Raw genomic sequence first — 24,799 nt, 5'->3', positions numbered from 1 at the left:
GGAGACGATGATACAATAGACTAGGTCGGACACTCGCATAAAAGATGTAGAACTACTAAAATAGATCAAAGTTTCTTAAATAGCGTTACTAAAAGGTTGATTCTACAGTCAGAAATCAAATGAATAAATCAGTTGATAAAACGTTGTTAAATACATCAAGCTGTATTGTATATAATGCGTTGTACTAACAAAGTGGAACCAGGATGCACGTTTATCTAAAAAAAAATGTTTTTATGTCAACGTAATATCAATAGGACTGCTGTTTGTGTGCCCAGCTGGTGTGTGGTAATTATATTTTCTGCTCTACACACCGTAGTTCAGCGCGGTGCGGTCAGGTTTAATTCGTAGTTCATTGTGGCCAGTGGAGAATGGAGTAGTTTAGGAAGAGACAGCTGAGTGCGTCAGGCAGAAGTAAAACAACAAATCCGACGTGTTGGTTATTCGGCATCTCGCTGGCGCGCCGAACTGTCCGGTCCACCTTAAGGCCTCCGGGCGGAGAGGGTCTCGGGGCCAGCGCGGGGGGCGGGGCCACGGGCTCACCTGGATAAGGTAATGCGGGAAGCCCCGCCCCCCGCCCTCAGACGACTGCCTTACTGATGTTCGTCCACCGGGAGCGAGTGCAGTTCAGATCGAAGCGAACGGGATAAAAATAGGTCCGAGGACACTAGAGACGTCGCTATCACCGAGGAGCGCAGAAGATTAATATTTTTTTTTTTCTTAAAAAAGCGCCTAGCCGAAGCGAGTTGCTCGAGTTGAGCAACGTCTGCGCTCGTTAAATCCAGTCCGGTGGCGTTTGCCTGCGGTGCGATTTCCTGTACGCGCGCCGAGCCGAGCAACTTGACTTTTCGCCAGCCCTTAACACCTTGCCTGCCGAGTTTCAGTCCCGTAGCCGCCGATATCGTCGTCAAGGAGAAGAAGCAGAAGGAAAAAGAGAGGCGCCCCTCTCTTAACTCCACGGAGGGATTTATCTGATTTCGGAACTCGGTCTGACCTGCTCCCCGGGGGAGCAGCGCCTCCGGACCCGGCCATGAGCGTCCTTTCTGAGAGCGTCTTTCTGTCCACCGTGCAGCCCACCAACGCGCCCGTCAGCAGCTATGCCGTCCCCTCGGAGATCCAGCTGGAGCACGGCGGCAGCCGCACGGACGAGCTCTCCCGGTCCCGGCGGGTCCAGCAGCAGGTTCAGCTGCGCCTGGCCGAGAAGTCCTCCGGGTCCATGTCGAGGGCGGCGAACGGGGCAGCCCACGGCGCCGCCTCAGGTGAGACTCGCCAGTCCCTCCGCGCCCTCCGTCCTCCGTCCTCGCCGACGGCAGCTGCTGCGCTGTGGTCTTCTGTCGCGTTAATTTTGTGTTTTTCTTGTGCACCTGGTGTGTGTGACCTCCCCAACCCTAAGTACGTGCGGACAGTCTTAAACCCTTGAAGGAGTCTTTGATTTAATGTGGCCAGAGACCCTGCCTGACTTTTTTCTTTTTTTTATATACCGGTTTTGCCTCTTCAGAAACTGGCCCCTCCGTTCACGGTGAGAGCCGTGGGTGGGCTGTAGCGGTCACAAACCGGTAGTATCGAGGCGAAACCGATCGCTGGTTGTGCGCCGAGCTGGCTTGTGGTAATTATGTTCCATGGAGTTTCCTGCGCTCTACTATAGCTCGGCACGGTGCTGTCTGATCTAATGAGAATGGTAAACCCTGGTACTGCTGTATGTGTTGTATATATTGCGGGAGGGTAACGGCTTATTAACACCTTAGTTTCTTTAAGGTGTTATGATCGTTTTTCCACTCATTTATAACGCACCTTTCGCGCACAAGACTCAAAGTGCTTTTGTAGAAATAAAACGAAATAGGGTAACAAGATGGAGAAGAGCCAGTTAGCAGGTATAAGTGCAGATATTTTAAAAAATCAAAGTAATTAAAAAAAAAAGTTACACACGCACACAGTAGGAAATCCATTAAGCAACAAAATTGATCTGGTAAAAGTGAGTCATCGGCATGGAGTTCAAACTAGCCAGTAAACTTGAGTTCTCAGCAGAGCAGTTTCAAGGTTGTGGGGAACGGCCCCACCCTCTCTCTTTAACCAGACCTTGGTGTGGGGACTGCTGGACACAACATCTCTGCAAGGCTGCCCGGGGCTTGGAATGCCAGCAAAAGCATTTCAAACTCAACTGCTCAATTAACCAGGGGAAGCCAGTGCAGAGTAGCTGGGACAGGAGTCCTTTTTTTGTTTGTCGAGTAGTAATAATAATTCCTTACACTTCTATAGCGCTTTTCTGGACACTCCACTCAGGGCTCTTTACAGGTCACGGGGATCCCCTCCACCCCCACCAGTGTGCAGCCCCCCCTGGATGATGCTCCAGTCCTCTCACACACACCAGCTCTCAGTGGGGAGGAGAGCAGAGTGATGGAGCCAGTTCAGAGAGGGGGGTTATTAGGAGGCCATGACTGGTAAGGGCCAGGGGGAAATTAGGCCAGGACACCGGGGTAACACCCCTACTCTTCTCGAGAGACGCCCTGGGATTTTTAATGACCACAGAGAGTCAGGACCTCGGTTTTACGTCTCATCCGAAAGACGGCACCTTTTTACAGTAGAGTGTCCCCGTCACTATACTGGGTCATTAGGACCCACACAGGCTGCGGGGTGAGCGCCCCCTACTGGTCCCACTAACACCTCTTCCAGCAGCAGCCTCAGCTTTCCCAGGAGTCTCCCATCCAGGTACTGGCCAGGCTCACACTGCTGAGCTCCAGTGGGGCTGCCAGCAGGGAGCTGCAGGGTGATATGGCTGCTGGAGTGCCATAATTGCAACCAACCCGTATTGTTTGTTTAAAGCCTTAAATTGCCATGTTGTACTCTATTGTTTAGTGCCCTTTGTGTGTTCAGATCTGCAGCCCAGGCTCTGACTCGCTGCAGGCTTTTTTTCCTCTGCTGCTCCATGCTGCAGACAGGCTGATGCTCGGGTGTGAGGTGTCGTGCAAGTTGGGTCAGGAAAGCAGCCAGAAAAATGCCACCATCGCCCTGAACGTGCAAAGCACAAAGACAGGGCCGAACCCCTCCACCCCCAGGCCGCGCACACGGCAAGTGCACAGCAGACAATGAGAGAGGGCAGAGTGCTGGCAGACCTCCCGTAGGCCAGGTGAAGGTTAAGTACAGATCTCGTGCGGGACGTCCCGGCTGTAGGCTCTGGGGCGAGCTCTGCGAGTGTTCCCCTGCCCGCCGGGGCTCCGGAGCAGCAGAGCAATGCTTTGCGATGTTTGGGACGAGCCCTGTTCTGCCTGATCTTATTGAGCAATGCTTTAGTCAAAACACCCCCCCCTCCACCCCACCCCTCCAGTGTTCTTGCTTGACGAGACGGTGCAGTCTGTTTTGCCCCGGGGGGAATATCTCTGCACGCGGGGCGAGACAGTGCCGCTGAAGCTACGGGCGTGAGCTCTCTGCTGGTTGCTGGTCACTGCTTGTGGGGTGGGTGGGTGGGGGGGTCTCCTTCACTGTTGCTCCTGTGCGGGCCGTGGGAATGACTCTCCGCACTCGACGCGTCCTGCCCGGGACGCTGAGCACATGCCCTGAAAGGAGCAGGTCCCGTGGGTGGGAGAGCACCGTGGGTGTGTCTAGGGGGAGTTTGTGACAAAGTCCGCTCGTCTGCAGAAAGGGTGAGTCACGCTCCTGATCGCTGCAGTTCCCATCCGCTCAGGCTGTGCGAGTGGACGTGATGCACCTCTTATCTGTAGACGCGCGGTTCCTTCACGCCGAAGGCTACCAGACTGGATGTTTTTTGTCTTCGTAACACGTAACAAGGCGGCGGCTGCTGCCGTGGGTGGTGCTGCGCCCTTTTCACTTCCACCTCGATGCAGTGGTGAGCTGTGGGTGTTGCCAAAACAAATGCGTAGTCCCCTCCAGATCTGCTGGCTTCTGTTGGCAGCAGGCATCACAGGGCTCAGGGTGCTCCAGGGCGGCATATCACCCCTCCTGGTGCAGGTCAGGGCTCAGGGTGCTACAGAGCTGCAGGTCACTAATCCTGGTGCAGTCAGGGCATCACAGGGCTGCAGGTCACTAATCCTGGTGCAGTCAGGGCTCAGGGTGCTACAGAGCTGCAGGTCACTAATCCTGGTGCAGTCAGGGCATTACAGGGCTGCAGGTCACTAATCCTGGTACAGTCAGAGCTCAGGGTGCTACAGAGCTGCAGGTTACTAATCCTGGTGCAGTCAGGGCATCACAGGGCTGCAGGTCACTAATCCTGGTACAGTCAGAGCTCAGGGTGCTACAGAGCTGCAGGTCACTAATCCTGGTGCAGTCAGGGCTCAGGGCATCACAGGGCTGCAGGTCACTAATCCTGTTGGAGTCAGGGCTCAGGGTGCTACAGAGCTGCAGGTCACTAATCCTGGTGCAGTCAGGGCTCAGGGTGCTACAGAGCTGCAGGTCACTAATCCTGGTGCAGTCAGGGCTCAGGGTGCTACAGAGCTGCAGGTCACTAATCCTGGTGCAGTCAGGGCTCAGGGTGCTACAGAGCTGCAGGTCACTAATCCTGGTGCAGTCAGGACTCAGGGCATCATAGGGCTGCAGGTCACGAATCCTGGTGCAGTCAGGGCTCAGGGTGCTACAGAGCTGCAGGTCACTAATCCTGGTGCAGTCAGGGCTCAGGGTGCTACAGAGCTGCAGGTCACTAATCCTGGTGCAGTCAGGACTCAGGGCATCATAGGGCTGCAGGTCACTAATCCTGGTGCAGTCAGGGCTCAGGGTGCTACAGAGCTGCAGGTCACTAATCCTGGTGCAGTCAGGGCTCAGGGTGCTACAGAGCTGCAGGTCACTAATCCTGGTGCAGTCAGGGCTCAGGGTGCTACAGAGCTGCAGGTCACTAATCCTGGTGCAGTCAGGACTCAGGGCATCACAGGGCTGCAGGTCACTAATCCTGGTGCAGTCAGGGCTCAGGGCATCACAGAGCTGCAGGTCACTAATCCTGGTGCAGTCAGGGCTCAGGGTGCTACAGAGCTGCAGGTCACTAATCCTGGTGCAGTCAGGGCTCAGGGTGCTACAGGGCTGCAGGTCACTAATCCTGGTGCAGTCAGGGCTCAGGGCATCACAGAGCTGCAGGTCACTAATCCTGGTGCAGTCAGGGCTCAGGGTGCTACAGAGCTGCAGGTCACTAATCCTGGTGCAGTCAGGGCTCAGGGTGCTACAGAGCTGCAGGTCACTAATCCTGGTGCAGTCAGGACTCAGGGCATCATAGGGCTGCAGGTCACTAATCCTGGTGCAGTCAGGGCTCAGGGTGCTACAGAGCTGCAGGTCACTAATCCTGGTGCAGTCAGGGCTCAGGGCATCACAGGGCTGCAGGTCACTAATCCTGGTGCAGTCAGGGCTCAGGGTGCTACAGAGCTGCAGGTCACTAATCCTGGTGCAGTCAGGGCTCAGGGCATCACAGGGCTGCAGTTCACTAATCCTGGTGCAGTCAGGGCTTAGGGCATCACAGGGCTGCAGGTCACTAATCCTGGTGCAGTCAGGGCTCCTGATGTCACACCACTGCAGCTCATGGCTAAGTGAGGATGTGACAGCCAAGGGTGGGTGATGGACTCTGGGGCTCTGGGCTTGTCAGTGGGTTGCCTGGAATGAACAGATCCATGGCCACCCCCAGTTCCTCCTACCTCAGCTGATGTGGGGTTTTCACACCGGCTGCTGCTTCGTGCTCCAATCAATCGACCAGTTATCGTCCAGTTATTGAAGTACTTCAATGGGTTGAAGTGCAGTGGTATGGATTGACAGGCCCGTCCTGTGGCTATAGTGAATCTGTGTGCTAGAAAAACAGCCTGTTAAAGGACGCTGTGACCTTGACTCCAGTCAAACACGGGGGGGTGTAGAGATAGTGAAAGTGGGGATCACGTTACACCTACGTTTGTAAATATGATAGCCATAAAGGTAATATTTCATGAAGTGAAAGTTTTCTACGTCCCTTTTTTTAAAAAAGAATTCTTCCTCATTTTCCGAAGTGTGAGAAAATGCCTTGCGTCCCTGAAATGCTGCAGGCGACTCCGCCCGGGGTGGTGTGGTGGGTAGGCGCGTCTCTTAGCCAGACAGATAAAAACACAGGCAGGAAGTTCTGGAGAAACAACGTGACATGCAGGCTGTATTCCGCCCTTTCGCGGAGAGTCGAGCGTTCTCCAGGATGAACGGGACTACCCGTTAGTCCGCCTGGAAAGCCAGGCGAGAGAGGGATTGTGGGATTGTTCCTGTTCGATCCTGAGTGTAGAGAACGGTTTGTCTAACTCGGCGCGTGGTGAAAACGAGTTTGCCAATTAGCAGAAACGCCACAGAAACCCCGGGATCTGGCAAGCGCTCCGCAGTAAATCCTTAAGCGGGGATGAATCCCATTATGATCCCATGAACCGGCACGCGGCGCGCGTGCTCCGTGCCGGGATGGGAGGTGATCGGGAGAGCGGACCCCGTGCACGTTCCCCGGCTGGGGTGAGTTTCAGAGCTCCTGCGTCTGATTTCACTCCCGAGAGCCGTCGCCAGCGTTTAATCTAGAAAGAGGGTGCCCTAGATTTGAGATCAATTAATTTTCTCTTTTCTTTGCTCAAACGCACTTCTGGGAAATAAGGTTTGGAAAAACTGGAGCATGTTTTCCCCCTGCAGCAGAAGACTTTGAAAGCTGCCCCCCAGCTGCCAGTGTTTGACAGACGGGGGGTTGTGACGAGCTGATGAGCAGCACGTGGTGGCGATCAGTATTTCTGTGGAAAGGGGGAGATGTGCTGTGACAGTTTTGGGGAGCCAATCAGGGGGCTGGGGGGGGGGGGTCATGTGATGGGTCAGAGCCGGGCTGCTGGGTGACCCCACCCCCCCCCTCCCTCAGGTCAGGCGAGAGCGTCCGGCATCGGCCAGCGGACACTCTGTGCGGTTCTGTCTCCAGCGAGTTGCTTCTCAAAAGAGGGGGTGTCGGTCCTGTGGGTCCGAGATCTCTCTTCCCCAGCTGACCCTCATCCTCGGGGGCGTCCTGGTGCCCCCCCCAGCCTGCTTCCAGCGGTGACGTCCAGTCCTCCCTCTCAGGGGCTGTGGTGCAAGGAAGAAGGGAGACAGACTGTGCCAAACGCCATTTTCACGAAGCGACAGCCCAGCCCAGGGTGGGGGGTGAGCCAGGCCTCACCTGGCCCACAGGGGGCTGGGAATCTCTACACCATCGCGGGGGGCTTGATCTCTTCAAGTGACCGATGTAATCTGCAATCGTATTCGCAGTTCAGGTGGGGAGCTGCGGCAGCAGGCGTGGGCTACAAAGGAGCATGGGTTTATTCCCTGCTGAAAAGAGAAGAGAGAAAACGCAACGTTTCGGCCGTGGAGTCTTCTCCAGGTGTGAGGGTGAAAACCTGAAGAAGACTCCAGGGTCGAAACGTTGTGTTTTCTTTCTTCTCTTTTCAGCAGGGAATAAACCTATTGCTTGTCTCTTTGCATCTAATTTGCATCAGTGCGGCCAGTGCGCTGGAGTCTTAGCTCCAGGTCTGTTTACTGTGTTTTTACTCCTGACGGTCGCCCTCCACTGGACTCGGACCGAGATCACAGGGCTCCTTCGCGCATTCCTCCTAGCGGGGCTGAGGCCTTTTTCCCTCCTCCCGGTAGGAGGACCGTTCTCGACAGCTCCTGAAGGGCTTTCCGCTTGAGAAGCAGGGTAGGGGTCAGTCCTGGGGCACGAGGCGCCCTGTGCCCTGACCGGAGTGTGTCAACAGGAGCGGTCACTGCAGAGCGATGAGGGGAGCTGTGCCGAAGCTTACTTCACCTGGATAGCTACACGAGTCTTCATTACAGTAAAGTAGAGTACCATTAACGAAGGCGGTAGGATTTTTGTACTGTATTTCCTTTGATCTTCATCCTCCGTCTGAGCTCATATGGTTCTCATATGACCTTTACACCAGCTGTGGGACTGTGCGGTTTTTAGAAGGGGGTGTGTTTTGGGGGCTGTGGGATTTGATAGAAATGCCTTGTGCTGGCCCTAGGGTAGAATATCGAAGGTGCCCACATAAGAGTACAGCTGGAGACTGACCACTGTCCGCTGGCTGATCGTGCAGCGCTAACCCGCTGGCTTGGGCAGGAGCTTAGCGTGTTGCCTGAAGAGGCGTTGCTGTTCGTGGTCTTATCTGCCCTCTGGGCGCGAACAAGTTCCCTTGTCTCAGCTTCTAAATATAATTGAAGCAAGTTTCCATGATGTTACTGTGGGGTCATCTAAAGCACGGGGTCAAACAAAAATGTGACTCCCCTCCCCCCTCCACCAGCCCTCCGATCTCAGACTGCAAGAGGACTCTTCTGTTAGCGGTAATGGGTCTGGAATGTGTGCGTGCTGGGCGGATCGCAGTCCTGAGCAGATAAGGGAGCCCAGTGTAGAAGCCTGGGCTGTTGTCTGTCAGTGCAGCTGGGTGGTCAAAGTCTGGCAGCCTCAGAGCCGCAGGACTCTGGCTGAATAAGGACTTAGAACATAAGAGAGCTTCCAAGTGGCCTGTCTTGACCATTGGGTTGCCAGTAGCTCACTGATCCAAGGACCTAATCCTGCCGTTTCTTGAGAGAAGCCAGGGTCTCGGCTTCAACAGCGATGGGCGACAGTCTTGGGAAGAGGGTAACCCTGGCAGATCAAGTTCATCCAACAGGATTGTTTCAGAAAATGTTGCTCATCTTATTTGATGGAAAAACAGCTTTGTTCATGCAGGCTGCCAGTCTTTACTGTCTGCGACCACAACCCCTCCCCCCTTCCCAGAAAGCTCTGTGTGCGCAGAAGTTATACCTGGGAGGTGTTCAAGGGCGGGTGGCTCTGGCAGCTGGATGAGAGCGTTACTCGCTGTGACTGGTGCCCTTCGAGCCGGACAGTGCCCCGTCTGTCACACCAGGGCAGCTAGTGCACTTGTCTGACAGCTGGACCCTGGTTTACTGCCTCTCTGCTTCTCAAGGTGAACCAAGGCAGTCTGCCCCCCAGTGAACCACAGCCAACAAGAGGCCAATGAGTCAGAACAAAGCAAACGGGTTTTAGGAACAGTAGGGCTGCAGTTTGAACTCCCTATTACAGGGCGTGTGATTGACAGAGCTGAGCCAACATGCATTGTGTGCTCCATGCTGAGCAAACATGTGTGGAGGAGGAGAGCGATAAGTGCTAAACGCCCTGAACATTTTTACAGGGGGTTTTACAATCTGGGAGCTTCTGATGCTCAGAGAGATAGCAAGGGGGAACTCCTGTTCCTCTGCCCAGGCTGGGAAAGGGTGGGGCAGATTCATGTAGGGGAGGTGGTTTTCATAGAAAAAAAATAGAAATTTACCTTTTTATTTTTCTGTAAAATGCCATCCTGATTTATCAAATTAGTTTCAAATTGAGGGGGGTGGGGGAAGATGGTGATCAGTCACTGCTGCCAAGCATGTTTCTATATCCTCCTAAACGGGGCACATTAGTTACAGGAGATGAATTCTTGGGCCTTCCAGAGCAGGGGCTCTCAGTGTTCCTATGAAGAATAGAGGCATACAGGAGTTTGTATACGCATGGCTGCTGCTGAAAACTCCAGCGCACACTGCTTTGTTGATTAAACAGGGAGATTGCTTAGCATTGAGGTGTGCGAGTACAGTCCCTGGGGTGGGGCGCTTGTGGTTTGCAGTTTGCTGCTAAGCGCCAGACCTCTCCGTCTCCGCCGGCCCCGTGAGGTGGAGGTGGCAGAGCAGGTCTCTGGCTGGGTGTTGTCCAGCTGTTCTGGGGTGTGGCCTCTCCAGGGAAAGCAGCCGGGCCTGCCCAGACCGGTCGGTCCTCTTGTCTCGAGCTGTCTACTCGCCCCTGTGCTCTCTTCTCGCAAAAAAAAAAAACCTCATCTCTCCCAGCACGTCAGTGCCCACTGGGTCGTTTGAAACTAAACACGCGCGCTCCAGCCCAATCCGGCGCCTGGGTCCTTAGCCGGAGCTAAGCCGGAGCTGAGATCTCGCACGTACGAGTGGAATGACTGATGCATGAGCATAGCTTGTCTGGCTTGGCAGCAGTCCCGCGCCACTGCCCCGAGATGCACGTTTTATATTCGAGAAGAGCTTCCATGATGAGCGAACGGAGAAGAAGGGTTTTACTTTCATGCACACGCCTGTTTTTAACCAGGTTGTCAAAAGATGAAGTGTCATTGCAGAGCAGAAAGTTGTGTGTTTGGGTGAAGTGCTATGGGGAGTAAATAAGACGGAATAAGACAATAAGTAAAGAAGACGGAAACGTGTGTTTTAAAGAGCCATCTTCTCTTGAATGCAGCAATTAGAGATTTCGCACTGGCAGAGTCAATGCTTTGTACTAGGGCCTGTCAAGGGAGCGTTGCACAAGTGGAAATGTTAATAGTTTATTAACAGAATGACATTGGTGTGCAAATCGCCAACCTCTAGTGCAGATCTAAATAACAAAACCCTAATCTCGACCATGGCTGAACCTCACCCCTGGGTGATCATGGTAACAGGGGTGTGTTGTCTTGAGCAGCTACAGAAACACCTGTTGACAGATTGACAGTTCTTCCAGTGCCCTAGGCGAATCAGATCAGGAAGACTGGCAGGTTTGTAAAACAGTTAACGCACACACGGTGAAGCTAGGACAGTTTCTGTGAGGTGAAAAATTAACTTGTTGCAGTGGAGCCATGTAGTAAAAATACCAGATGCTTTAAATTCCTGGCTTCAAACCGGCTAAATCATGTCCTAGCTTGGCAAACATGAATTGTGATCACTGGGTTCGTCTTTCAGGAGTTTGTTTACTTTCTAGCTGTTGTGGGATACCTAGAGGGAAATGTTTTCGGCAGGAGGATCCAACACAAACACAGGACGTCTTAAAGGACCATACATCTTGCTAAGAGCCTCTCTCCGCTGGACATTCCTGCTGTAATCCCCGAGCAGAATCTTTAGCGAACACAGATCAAACGGCAAACAGGAGCTGTTAACCTTTCAGTCCCATCCCAGCAGCAAAAAAACATCACCCACAGGTCAGGAGTTCTGACCCTGCCTGGTGGTCAAATTCTTTCCTAAAGTCTCGTCGCGTTTGCCTTTGCACTTTTAGAAAATAAATAATTTGGTCTTTAAATGGCACGTCTGCTTTCTTGGAGGAATACCCTTAAAGAATGGGGGGAAAAAAAACACAGGCAAAAGACTTATCGGTATTTAGAGAGAGCTGGGTTTTGTTTTCCCAGAGTTGATCTAGTATAACATGAACCGGCTCTTTCTCGGGAATTGCTAAACAGCTGGCCTGCTGTGGCCTCTTCCTCTCCTGTTTTCGAGAAGAGCTTCCAGGGAGGATTGACATCAATAGAGAGTGCTGATAACCCCAGACAGGGTGCACAGGGGAGTCGGGCCCAGAAGAGGCAGGGATAGGTTTGAAAGTTTTTCCCATCCCTGAATTTTAGAACAAGATAAGCAACAGAGATTTTGGAAACCACTCCCCCCCTCGTCTTTCAGAGCTGTCAGAAGACGGCGGTCTCTGCCGAGGATGGGATGCACCCACGTCCCCTGAGCAAACAGGATCCACGAGAATACAGGAGAAAATAAATCTGAAATTGTGCAAGAGCAGCACCGAAGGGACAAGGGGTTAGCAGCTCGCTGTGAGGAGCGTCGGGTGGGGACTTGCTAATGAAACTGCAAAGCCTCGCGTCTTGGGCACCCTTGTGCGGCTCTTCACACCTGCCTCTCTTGGGCGCGGCGCGACATCATGAGTCACCCCGAGGTTGTAGGGGGCATTTGATCCGAAAGAGGTTCGGACGTTCCGCCACTCCAGCAGGCAGGAGAAATTCAGACATCTGTGAGCGTTGGGCCTGCACTTAAGCCGCAATCAATGAGGACAGTTCCTTAATTAAACAGCTGAACACGCAGTGAGCTAGGCAACCTGCTGCACAGCTGTTAATGCCGAACTCGGCTGCAGCAGGTTCAAAGACCTTTACTGCGATTGCATCCACTTCTGGTTCAGAGGAGACTTGCTCTTCGGCTTTCTGCAAGGGCGGGGAGGGGGGGTGGTTTTCGGCTCAGTACTGCGGAGTGATATGACGCTCCTGTACGTCGCTCTTGGCCAGCAGAGAGAACAGTTAAGGGCGTTTCCACTGCAGAACAGGTTTGGTCATTGCAGAGATGGAGGGCGTCTTCCATTTTCAAAGATATTTGGCTTGTATATTTTGCCGAGACCCGAAATGCCCCCCTCTCTGGCTCCTTAGTTTAAGCGTGTAAAATTTAAGACTCGTGCGTGATGAATCCATCATTGGTTTAAATATTTGCTTCCAAGTTCTTCATGTCTTTACCTTTAACACCTGCGTTTAATCTGTGTGTAAGGCGAAAGGTGGGTATCCACGGGCTCCGCTAGGTCAAAAAGAACCGTTGAATTCTGAAATGCTTGCAAGAGTTTCGATGAAACCCCCCCCGACTGGTCATAAGGCTTCAGAAAGTCTTAGTGAATGTGGAGATCTGGACCTTGACCTCTGAACCTCAGGTGACTTGAAGGCCCTGTGGCACACATCACTCAGAGTGTGATTAGATGCAGAAACCGCCTGCTTCCTCCCCGATACTGACTCTGCCTGTTCCTTCTCCTCCCCTAGACTACGGAGGCTCCTCTACGATGAAGTACTCCACATACAACCCTGGATACAGCTCCAAGTCCCAGATGTACGCAGTCAACAGGAGAATCGCTGTGAGTCTGACGTCACTCCTGCTCTTTCAGAGTCATATGGAAGAATTCCAGGGGGGTTTAATGGTCTAATGGGGGATCTGGCTGAATACAGTAGATAATTCTAAGAGCTATAAGGTGAAGTAATGGTTTGGGTTCTGGATACATGCCCAGCAGATTCAAATCCGAGGCATCAGACACTAGTGCTGTACCTGTGAGGAAGGTGCTTGATCCCGAATACACCAGTAATCCCAGCTGTGCCAAAATCTGATTGCAGAAATAGCAGATAATCGTGCCATCTTTGCAAGTTACTTTGCATCATGGCACCAGCTCAGTAATATTAACATACTGTCAAAAATCACATCCTGCTCATAAAGATCACACACCCCCAGGGAATTGCAAAACCCGCCAACGTTAGCGATTAGTAAGAGGAGTGAAACTAGGCGAGGAGTTTCCTTTTGTCTGTGCTGAGAAACCACGTGTTGGAATCCAGGAAAGTGATTTTCTCCCTGGGAACTGGAAGTAGCCAATACTAGTCACGGAGAGTCCTCCTTCATCATCAGGTTCTAAAGATGTGGACGAATGGGTATTTTTTTAGATCTGTTTGTTGCAGAATATTTCACAGTATTGCAGGAGAGAACGTTTGTTCCAAAGTCTTGCTTTGGAACAAACGTTCTGGAGAAAAAGCTCCACTTCCAAAGCTGCCGATTCGGGCAGGAGGTGTACACTCCTCCTGGAGCCAGGCTAGCCCAGACCGGACTGTCCTGCGGTATTTCACAGCACTGTGCCAGCGCCGTCTTGAGCAGCCGAAATGACACCTCTCGTCTTGTACTTTCTGGATGACTTCATTTTTCTCTGCTCTGGTTCGGCCACGGTGTACCGCAGTATACAGTTAGAATGATCAGTGCAAGGGTGGTCAAAAATCCGGAGTTTTAACAGAAACGATGTCTCCAAAACATGCTGACTGCCTGGACCCTAGCCCTCCATTTCTGACGACGGGGCAGTGCAGATTTTAGAGCCCAGAGCCCGAATGAACATTTTAAATAGATCTGGTCATTCCATGTTTAATAATTGTTTAATAGTTGTTAAATATGGTCCATGCAAACTTAGAGAAACACAAAGGAGATGTTTTCCTATAGTAATGTGAACTGAAGAGAGAGAGAAATCCTTCAGATAATCTGGCACAGCGAAGACACTCCCAGCCCAGCAGAGCTCGTGACTGTAGCACGAGCTCTGGGCTTAAGATCAGGGTCTTCAGCATTGACACAGTTGCAGGCTGGTTAAACATGGCCAGTAGAGATGTGGCAAAGCTCCTGCGTCCAGGATGTCAGGCTGCTGGTAAGATCGTGTCCAGTCTGCATGCCCACGTTCTTCTTTGTCCGTTTCGTCCCACCTGGGAGGCGTCGGTGCTGAAGTGTCCCAGAATGCACAGCTAGCTCTGCCGGGCTGGTCCTCCTCACACCGCGGTCAGGCCTGCGTCGAGGCGCCTCTCTCTCAAAAACCGGGAGTACCCAGCCATTGTAGGGCTGGGTTTGAGGTGGAGGAGCGGGCAGATGTTTTGTGTTGATGGGCCGATGACGTGTCGGTCCAGTATGAGCGGGTGACGTTTTGCTGTCCCGCGCAGGGCAGCCAGATGTCCAAGTACGGCAACGGGACGGTGCGCGGCTTCTCGACCCGCTCGGCGGTGGAGATGGGGCCGCGGCAGAAGATCAGCCTGGGGGCCGGGGGCGGCAGCGTGTACCAGCAGGGCGGCGCCGACGTGCGGGCCGGTTTCCAGACCCGGCAGACCGTCTCCCGCACAGTGAGCCGCAGCGGAGGAGTGGACCCCGAGGTCGTGTCCCTGAGCTCGCTGCGCTTCCGGAGCCTGCCGGCCCAGAGCGCCGTCTCCCACTGGATGCGGGACGACAGCGACGGCAGCCTGGCGTCGGAGCGGGACGCCACGGTCAACCGGCACTCCACCTACAGCGCCTTCGAGGGCTACAGCGCCGCGGGCCAGGCCAGGCAGGCCCCCCTCGTGCCCTCCTCCTCCTCCTCCTCCATGCGGCGGTCCCTGAGCGGGACGCTGTACCGCCAGGCGGGGGGCGCGGCCGAGGGCGTGGCCATGGGCACGGCCGTCGAAGAGGTCCCCGCCCACACCTACAAGGGGCCGGCCCACCGCACCATCAGCCGCGTGCACAACCGCAACCGCGTGAGCGTCAGCTCCATGTCGCAGCAGCAGCAGCAGCAGGTGGCCGCCGGGGGCTACGGCATCATGGGCCAGGGCGTGAGCGGCTCCCAGGCGGCCATGCTGGCGCAGCAGGGCACCCTGAACAGGGCCATGTCTGTGAAGAGCCTGCACAGCGTGGGGAAGGGGGTGGACCTCTACGACGGCCAGTTTGACTTCATGAACTCCAACGGCGGGTGAGTAACGCGGGGACGCGGTCCCATCTCGCCTTCCTCCTGGCTCGCAGAAGCCGCAGAGCTGTGCTGGGGGGGGGGCTGGTAGGTCTTGCGTGGTGATCTGGTGACCACAGGTTAAACGACAAACATCTGTGCTCGAGACGAGCCCCCCGTCCACCGAACGAAACCCAGCCGATGGCTCGCTGGGCAGACCCAGCGGGTACTCTCAAAGCCCGGGTCAGCTGCTGTATCGGGAACAAGTTGAATATTGTGCCTGTTTTTGTTACTTAAGTAATTCTCCCATTCCTCCCTCTTGTTCTCTGTGTGCAGCAGTCCTATCCAGAATTATTGAAGGTCACGTTGTTATCTTACTGGGTTTAGGGAGGGGAGTGGGGAAAGTTTGGCTCAGGCTGTCCTGGAGCTGCAGAACCGGTCTGGGTGTGGCAGAGGGTGGGATGGTCTGACAGGGCCCTGTTTGATGTAAAGGAAGACAGCCGCTTCATGAATAATTAACACCAGCAGCTACGCCTGTGCAGCTGAGCAGGTGGCTGTGCTCCTCGCGGGGGCCTGAGTGAGGCTGAGAGGCCCCAGCGCTGCTGAGCGAAGCTCTTCTGTCCCGTCCCGTCACACGCGTGGCTTGGCCAGAGTCCTGTCCTGTGTCTCCTGAACCTCGTGGACAGACGGCTCGGTGTCACTTCAGATGCTTTCCAGCATTGCGGCAGTTTCGATAAGGGGAGGGTTGGTTTGAGATCGGAGGCGTTATAACCTGCAATCGCAGTCATTCGCCCGAAGCGTCAGCTTGGAGGAACTTTAGGTTTGCACACGTTTTACACATGTTCACACACGTGGAAATAGGTACAGAGCCAAAAAGAAAGGACAACCCCTTAAAATTCTCAGTTTTTACGTATTAAGACCTATCTGACCTTCATCTAGTCCTCAGAAATTCCTAACAATAGGTAGGTGTGACCGATAACACATGTTTTACTTTATCAAACCAAAAAATAAAAGTCAGCCAGCATTCAGAAGCCCTGTGTGGGAAAAAAATAAGTGCTCCTATATCAGTGAAGAAGTTAATTTGAACCAGGTGAGCTAAACAGGTGCTGTAGATATGCGTGCGCCCTGTGTCTGTAGTTTTCCATCTGTGTGCCTGTGCCTCTCTCTCACTCTCTGCCCTCTGACCTCCACAGGCTCAACAACCTGACCATGTCCACCGCGGTCAGCTACCTGTCCATGCTGGACCCAGAGATGCAGTTGCTGGGGGCAGCCTACATCCAGCACGAGTGCTACCACAACAGCGACGCCAAGACCCAGGTAGGAGCCCTCTGCCCCTCTGCCTCTTGCCATTCCCCGAGGATCGGCTCTCCCAGTAGCTCTCCGTCTCCTGTACTGGAACCACACAGCGACCTTGTTCCCAGCAGGCTTTGGGATGCTTTCTCTCATTCAGTCTTGTTTTAGCTCAGTAAAATAACTCTTTTCAGTCCGTGTCTTTTGGTTTAAGAAAAGGGAGTGGGGGAGGGGGGATAAGAACATGGGTTTCTTTCTGCTTGCCCACTGCATGCGCCCAGCAGTGCAGATGGTTTCTGGGAATGCTTCGCGCCGCTGGGATCCCGAGTGCGTCTGCCCCCCATGTCGTGTGTGGGCTGGTCCTCACTGGAGCCTCGTTTGAATGTCCCACTGCTCTTGATTTTCATACATGTAAATTATGCCCTGGGGCAGCTTCGTGAGACGGGGAGGAAAGACGAGGGGTAGAAAAAAAACAGTGGCTCAGTTCGAGCTTCAGGCTACAGAAAGATCCAGGTTCTGAGGCAAACAAGCAGGCTTCACCGGAGCTGCAGGGCCCCCCAGTTGCAAGACTGGGGGAGGGGGGGGGGGGTGTCGGACTGGGCCCCTCCTGGTAGCGAGACGGGGGGGGAGGGTGTCGGACTGGGTCTTCCTTTCACCTCGTGTCTTTACTGACGGGCCACTCATGAAATGCAAACACAGTTTCCAGCCGAAGAGTGCCTTGCGCCTGACCGCATGTGCAGTACGGGACCATGCTCAGGCCACACATGTGTGTGTGTGTGTGTGTGTGTGTCCGCAGGCGCGCCAGCTGAAGGCCATCCCCGCGCTGGTGAAGCTCTTCAACAGCGACAGCCAGGACGTGCAGCGCTACGCCACGGGCGCCATGCGCAACCTCATCTACGAGAACCTGGATAACAAGAGCGCGCTGATCGAGGCCGGCGGCATCCCGCAGCTCATCGAGGCGCTGAGGGAGCCCGACGACGAGCTGCGCAAGAACGTCACCGGTATGCCCCGCCCCCTTGCCCTGCCTTCTCGCCCCGCCCATCTCTCGCTCCGCCCCCTCGCCTCCTCCCTGGCCCGCCCCCATCTCACTCCTGCTTCCTGCCACCCCGCCCCCCTCGCCTCCTCACCCCACCCCACCCCGCCTCCTGCCTCTTCGCCTGCCCTTCGACCCACAGGGTCGTAAGTGAGTGGGTATCCCACAGCTAAGTGGAGTTTTGAGTTCAGGAGAAAGCGGAGGTCGGGGATCAGAACAGAGCAGAGAGGCCACAGAGCACACGAAGTACAGCCGCAGACGCCACAGTGGGCATCTGTGCATCCGGCCATTGTCGAAGCCCTTTATCCAGTTCAGGGTCTCTGGGCCTGACCCTATCCCAGCAGGCAACGGGCGCCAGGCAGGGTACATCCTGGACGGGACGCCAGGCCGTCACAGGGCACACACAGACACAAACACACTCATGCCTAGGGTCAATCTTCCCATAAAACGATTAACCTTCCCAGCGTGTGTTTGGACTGTGGGAGGAGACCCACATGAACACGAAGATGGCATAGAAACTCAGTGCGTGCAGCCAACAGCCCAGGAATCGAACCCAGGGCCACAGGGCTGTGAGGCAGCAATGCTGACCACTGCACTACCGACTGTGACAACAGGTTATGGACTAATCGGACGGGATCCACAGATCAATTAGTGACTAAGTGCTGAATAGGCTAAATGGACAGAAAGACCTCCTGCTGGCTGTGTAATCCTGTTCTGGAATCAAGCCTTGTCCTTGAAGTCCGTAATCCAGGAGGTTTTCTAGGTCTCTCAAAATTCAGCGGCTGCCTTGTGCCTGTGGAGAGCGGTGGGATCAAGCCCTTTCCCTCATGTCTCCTGGCGGCTGGGGGGTTTCGAACGTTGTGCCCCACTTGAGTGGGGCGGTGCGGTGATTGGTTCAAATCCCGCAGCCGGCAGAGGAATCCTACTCTGTTGGGCCCCTGAGCAAGTTCCCTGAACCCCAACTGCTCTGGGGGGCGCTGTACAATGGCTGACCCTGCGCTCTGACCCCCAGCTTCTCTCCCTGTCTGTGTGTCTCATGGAGAGCAAGCTGGGGTCTGCGACAAGACAAATTCCTAATGCAAGAAATTGTAAAGGGTTAATAAAGTGATGATGATGATGAGTGCTTGAATGAAGGGGCTCATTCCCGACGGAGCTTCCAGTGCTGCTGTCTGGAATGTGAGTGGTCCACTGAATGGCCTGTGCTCCTCTGTTCCTGTCCAGCCGGTGGGCAGCAGGGCCCGCCTGCCTGTTGGCAAACACTGAACGCCCACCAGGGCTGGGGTGACAGGGCCCGGTGCCCTTTCCCCCTCCCCCCCGTGCGTGTCCTCTGCTGTCACACAGGCGGAGGGCAAACAGACCTTGAGATTCCTGTGGCCTGGCATCCACTCCAGCTCCTGTTGAGGGAGGCAAAGACAGGCCCCTTATTCCTGGGGGGAGGAGGGAGGGGGAGAAAGAGAGCTACAGCGAAATACTGGAGACGCATTGTGACTGGCCCTGGGCCGGACGGGACATGCCAGATGAGCTTCTCTCCTTTTCCCACCAGACGCTCCAGGGATCCTGCCCGTCCCTGTCGATTCAGTTTGATTCTCCCTTCCCTTGTTCTGCTGCACAGCCAGGTTGTAATTTTCGGGTGTGTTGGAGTCACTGCAGCTTATCCTCAGACATAATGACTCTGCACTCGGTGTGCCGATTTCTGCGTGCCAGTCCTGATCTGTGCCAGTGCCACGCGGACACACCTGGGCATGTTTTCGGATCGCGGGGCGTGCCAGTCAGTGCCGGCCTGACAGCGGAAACTGAGGGTGGCAGAGACCCTTGCTCCTCCTGGGTTGGGTCCGCTCCGTCCCAGTCTCCCAGTCCTTCCTCCCCCCCCCTCCGCCAGCCTGCCCCCCTGTGCCCCCCCTCTTTCTAGATCCCGGCCCAGTGTGGCACTTTCACCTGGGCAGGAAGGAATCTGCAAGGAGGGGCCCCCTTGCAGGGATCCGGTTCAGAATTCAGTCTGTGTGTCATGGGCTCAAGCGCAGTGTCGTTCTTATCTGCCTGTATGCTCCGATCCGAAGACAAAGAAACGCCAGCCCTAAACGCAGAACAGCAACAGCAGCAATCAAGCACCACTTAAATAAAAGCTGGCACAAGCAGCGTGCAAAAAAAAAAAAACACATCAGTGCAAGAGGGGTAGAGGGGAGAGCTCATTAACCTGACAGCTTGCAGAATCCAGTTCTGGGGTCCCCCTAGTCTAGAGTCGTTGTGTCGGCTTTCCAGACTCGCTCTAGATCTGGTCCCGGTTGTTCTGGGCCTGCGGCAGGCAGACTACCGGGGCCCGGTTTAAGGGGAGACATGCCGGTGTGCTAGGAGGCACTTTCACGCTTTTATCATCACGACGGCTGGATTGCTGCTTGCACGCTGCGTGCCGGGGCCGTGCCTCGAGACGGGACTTTCAAATCAAAATCAAATCAAATCAAAGTTTATTTATCAACTGCACGACAATACGGCGTGCAGCATGTCTTTTCCACGAGCTCCCAAAAAACACAGAAATCACAAAGTTGAGGTTATGAAAATAAGGTTACGCAATAATAGATGTAATAGAAATTGAATATCCTTTTGGTTCTGGGCAGTGGTTTGTGTCGCTGGTTTTCCTTCGATGGAAACAGTGCAGATCAGGAGTAGGGTTGGTCTGAGCAGGTCTGTTGCGGTGTCCTACAGAAATGGCGGGGGGGGGGGGGGTGGTTTTGGGGGTGCAGGAGACCTCGGGAGTTGCCATGCAGCCTCAGCAGTTGAAATGGGCGGATATTTAAAAATAAGCAAGCTAACAGAACGTTTGAGGTATTGGAAAGGGAGTAAAATATCTCTGCGATTTGACAGTGGAGTTTCAGCTGGTGAGCAAGTCCTTGCGTCGTTCCACACCACCGCTGTCATAACATGACAGGCAGAGAAAAGTGTTCTGACTCGTTCGTTGTTGAAGTGGGCACCCAGAACGTCAGAACATTCTCTCGGAGTCTGGGTGATGACGGGAGCTGTCTGAGGACGCTGATCTGAGAAATTGTTACCTTTCAGAGAAAAACCTGATTAAGAAAACACCATTTTTTGAAGTCAGCTGGAGTTTACACCTCTATTTCACCTTTGCGCTTGATGATTAAGTAAACGTATATTTTCATTGGATTAATTGTATTTTTAAAAATAATTTCTTTAGTTTTTTAGGAAAACAATGAAATTATTAAAAGTTAAACGTACTGTGTTTTTAGGATCTGGAAACTGTTAAGGACCTAGAGTTACAAATTAAGAAAAAAATTACTTTTGATTAGTAAATTGATTGGCATAATTGGAAGGAACACCAGCTGACAAAGGTGTCCCTTGAGCATGTGAGGTGCTCAGGAGTGACCTCTGGGGGTCCTGACCTCTCGGCTCTCTGTTGTGGGCGTGGCCCCCGGGGGCCCTCACATCTCGGCTCTCTGTTGTGGGTGTGGCCCCCGGGGGCCCTGACATCTCGGCTCTCTGTTGTTGTGGGCGTGGCCCCCTGACAGGAAAGGGACTCCCACGCCCTGACTGCTCTGCCTCTCCCCCCCTCTCTCTCCAGGGATCCTGTGGAATCTCTCCTCCAAGGACAACCTGAAGGACAAGCTGGCCAACGAGGCGCTGCCAGACCTGACGGAGCAGATCCTGATACCCCTGTCAGAACCCGGGGAGACCCAGAGCCCCTCTGAGGCCGACATCTTCTACAACACCACGGGCTGCCTGAGGTACCTCACTCTCGCACACCGCGCAGCGAGACTCCTGGACTGACGGAGCCGCTTCACCGCTCACCCCCTCTCCGTCAGCCTGATCCCCATGTGAAGCGCTGCTTGACTGGATCACGAGGGATCCTTCTCGATCAATACACCAGTCAGCCGCCACTCCCTGGGGCTTTAATCATAATTAATAATTATAATAATTGCTTACACTTGTATAGCACTTTTCTGGACACTCCAGTCAGAGCTCTTTACAGGTACTGGGGATCCCCTCCACCCCCGCCAGTGTGCAGCCCCACCTGGATGATGCTCCAGTCCTCTCACACACACCAGCTCTCAGTGGGGAGGAGAGCAGAGTGATGAAGCCAGTTCAGAGATGGGGGTTATTAGGAGGCCATGACTGGTAAAGGCCAGGGGGGAATTTGGCCAGGACACCGGGGTAACACCCCTACTGTTCTCGAGAAATACCCTGGGATTTTTAATGACCACAGAGAGTCAGGACCTCGGTTTTACGTCTCATCTGAATGATGGCGCCTGTTTACAGTACAGTGTCCCCATCACTATACTGGGGCATTAGGACCCACACAGACCGCAGGGTGAGCGCCCCCTGCTGGTCCCACTAACACCTCTTCCAGCAGCAGCCTCAGCTTTCCCAGGAGTCTCCCCTCCAGGTACTGGCCAGGCTCACACTGCTGAGCTCCAGTGGGGCTGCCAGCTGGGAGCTGCAGGGCGACACGGCTGCTGGCTTTAGGGCCTTTACTCCGCCCCCTGACCCCTGACCCCACTGCCTGTAACACTCCCGCTTCCCTCCCAGAAACCTGAGCTCCGTGAGCGAAAAGACCCGGCAGAAGATGAGGGAGACGCCTGGCCTGGTGGACGGCCTGATCAGATACATCCAGAGCTCCCTGGAGAACGGGAAAGCCGAGGACAAGGTGAGAGGAGAGAGCTCCCCGAGGGGTGGGGCTGACTACCAGGCTCCAGAGTAAATGAACAGCTTTGTTTTACCTTCAACCAGATTTCACCCTCAGCCATGGGCTGGGCAGCCTAGATCCCCAAGTTATTTACCCTCGATTACTGATTACCCTGTTGGAGCGATAAGGACTGCTGCTCTCTGCCCCCTTGCTCGGTCACTGCTGCACGCTCTTTCCAAATGGCTTGCGTCCGCAAGGCACCCAGAGCACCTCACACAGCCCGCGGGTCTGCTTTGTGGGTTCCCCCAAGAGGCGGTGCAAACGCAGAGGTTGCATGTCCCAGATCCGGGTGTCCTGTGATGAATGCCCGAGAACGTCTCGCCCTTCGACCACCGAGCAAGGCTGGGAGACGTCCTGCCGCGCGGCCACACCGGCTGCCATGCCACGCCCACTCGGGCAGTTTCCTCTCCCCTGCCGCCCAGCCCCCCGTCCAACGCCGTCTCCCCGCAGGGCACGGTCCAGAGTGGGTGTCGGCTGCAGAGGATCTCCGCCTGTAGCTCGTGGCCCCGGCGTGGTTCTGTAAGAGAGCCACGTGGAGCCGCTCAGCTTCTCCCCAGCTCTCCTCTCCTGAGCCCTTGAAATAAGCACAGCCGCTCCCCTGCATCCCATTCTCCGGCTGGTGGCTCAGAGCGCCCCCGTTCTCCGGTTTCTCCCGACGGCGGCTCCCCGGTTAACAACCTGCCTCTGCCCCCAGGGGGTGGAGAACGCGGTGTGCGTCCTGAGGAACCTGTCCTACCAGCTGTACAACGAGATCCCGCCCTCCATCCTGCAGCGGCTGGAGGGGCCGACCCGCGGCCAGGCCCGGGACCCCCGGGGCAACGCCATCGGCTGCTTCACCCCGCAGGGCAAGAAGGCCAAGGAGGTGGGGGTCAGAGAGAGGGCTGCCTCTCGAGTCGTGTGTGTTTGTGTGTTTGTGTGTTTGTGTGTTTGTGTGTTTGTGTGTAACTGCTGTCCATACTCCTATACCTTCTGTATTTCGAAGATCAAATCCCGATGTAAACTGAGTTCAGGACATTTTCACTTGGCCAGGATGTGGATCATTCTATGTAGTGGTTAAAAAATGCACAAGGGTAAGAACGCCTTAGTGACCGCAATTAACACATCACAATTTTTCAGCAGAACACAACGTTTAATAACAGAAATGTTCCCACCTTTAGCAATACGCTTAGCCAGTCGTGGTTCTGCATTAAGCAAGTTCAAGCTCTCTCTGTGCTAACTCGCAGTACCAACAGGCCTTTAAGATGAAGAAAAACCTATCCTTTCGATCCAAAGGATTGAGATGGGCATACAGCAGTCCAGGTGTTCATAATAAAGAGGCCCAGATGGTTGTTCCAGACTCCTTACTCGCGTTGGCAGTCTGCAGATATTTCAGGATCTATTGGAGCAAAACAATGAAGGGGGGGGAGGTGTGCGTTCTACCATGTGCTCGGCCATGGGGGCAGCCATCTTGGGTCGCCTCCGGGTCAGCTCAAGGGTGTATGGTATTAAACTGACACTCCTCCACACACACGCCAGCCAATAGGAACCCAGGGAAGGACATGCAGTGAGCCTAGGGCAAATGCCTAAACTAAACTAAACTGCCCCCCCAAGTTTGGTCTGTAATCCTCATCAGCTGACTGGAAATGGCTTAAAATGCTGATCCATAGCTGCATGTCTCACACACAAGAAGTAGACAGTGGAGACATTTGGTGGATGTTTTTCCGTGTTCTTTTGCTTTTTTTGCTGGGAAAAGGGAATTTTTCTGAATGTGAAATGTATTGCTACTGCTAGAGGAAAGGGAATTAAACAGGATTGTTTTTTCAGGGAATAACTCAAAACGTGATGTTTCTCATCCTCAGGATGAGTATGGGGGGGGGGGGGGGATTGTGGGAATTGTAGTTTATCGGCAGTGATGTCAGTGGCAACGCTGACCTGCCCTGTGCTCTCTTCCTGGCCCTTGCAGAGACAGTACCAGGCCCTCCCCACCTTCACAGAGGTGTCCAAGGAGCCCAAGGGACAGGAATGGCTGTGGCACCCCCAGGTGGTCGGGCTGTATAACCAGGTGCTGCAGCGCTGTGAGATCAACACCACCACACGTGAGGCAGCTTCTGGGGCTCTGCAGAACCTCACCGCTGGAGAAATGAGGGTACGGCACTGATGACCCCCCAATTCGTCCTGGAGGTGTTCCATGGGTCATTAATGAGAGGGGAAAATGGATGGGGCAGTTTTTAAAGTTTCAAACAATACAGTACCTGTGCCATTAACAGGCCTGTGTGTGTCTCTCCCAGTGGGCAGGCGTGCTGAGCAGAGTGGCCCTGGAACAGGAACGCATGATGCCCGTGATTATAGATCACCTGCGGTCCAACAACGACACAGAGCTGCGCTCTCTCACGGGCTTCTTGAGGAACCTGTCCCTCCATACGAGGAATAAGGATGACATGGGTAAGTCCTTGATGCACCTCATTCCAATCGGTTAGCAGCAGACACCCATCAGATCACCGTGCTGTGATCTGACCTGTAAAGACCAAGTACTATGCTCCGCCCCCCCTGGGCGGAGAGCATGCCATGCCCCGTCCCCTCGGTGGAAACACTTATATCAAGCCCCACTCAGTGGGTGTTGACCAAGCAAATTACTGTCACCAGCCCTCATTCTGCTTCAAACCACTAGTTACTGCCCTCGGTTACAAGATCTGACAGGACACAGGCTAGGAAACATGAGATAAACCTTTATTAAAACGTTTATTGAAGTGGGATGTGCTTCTCAGTTTTGATTATTCAGATTAAATGTTGCATGTGGTGCTCTCATTCTGTACTTGTCCTACAACAGTAACTCCTGAAA

General features: G+C 54.2%; 1 protein-coding gene across 1 annotated transcript in view; it reads left to right on the top strand.

The window, feature by feature from the left end:
* Window positions 1-573: 573 nt before the first annotated feature.
* LOC148819659 (plakophilin-3-like) overlaps window positions 574-24,799 on the top strand; it is a 30,581-nt gene continuing 6,355 nt past the window's right edge. The window contains exons 1-10 of the mRNA XM_088935112.1: window positions 574-1,256; window positions 12,525-12,616; window positions 14,217-14,992; window positions 16,159-16,282; window positions 17,052-17,256; window positions 20,860-21,022; window positions 21,825-21,942; window positions 22,676-22,843; window positions 23,924-24,106; window positions 24,249-24,402. Of these exons, the coding sequence (XP_088791238.1) occupies window positions 1,028-1,256; window positions 12,525-12,616; window positions 14,217-14,992; window positions 16,159-16,282; window positions 17,052-17,256; window positions 20,860-21,022; window positions 21,825-21,942; window positions 22,676-22,843; window positions 23,924-24,106; window positions 24,249-24,402 (2,212 nt within the window). The 5' untranslated portion in view covers window positions 574-1,027. The remainder of the gene's footprint in view (window positions 1,257-12,524; window positions 12,617-14,216; window positions 14,993-16,158; window positions 16,283-17,051; window positions 17,257-20,859; window positions 21,023-21,824; window positions 21,943-22,675; window positions 22,844-23,923; window positions 24,107-24,248; window positions 24,403-24,799) is intronic.

This window comes from Atractosteus spatula, chromosome 16 (genome assembly GCF_055471065.1).
Source record: "Atractosteus spatula isolate fAtrSpa1 chromosome 16, fAtrSpa1.hap1, whole genome shotgun sequence".
NCBI classification, from domain to species: domain Eukaryota; kingdom Metazoa; phylum Chordata; class Actinopteri; order Semionotiformes; family Lepisosteidae; genus Atractosteus; species Atractosteus spatula.
The sequence above is the reverse complement of the archived record's forward strand: the minus strand, read 5'-3'. Positions and strand labels throughout refer to the sequence as shown.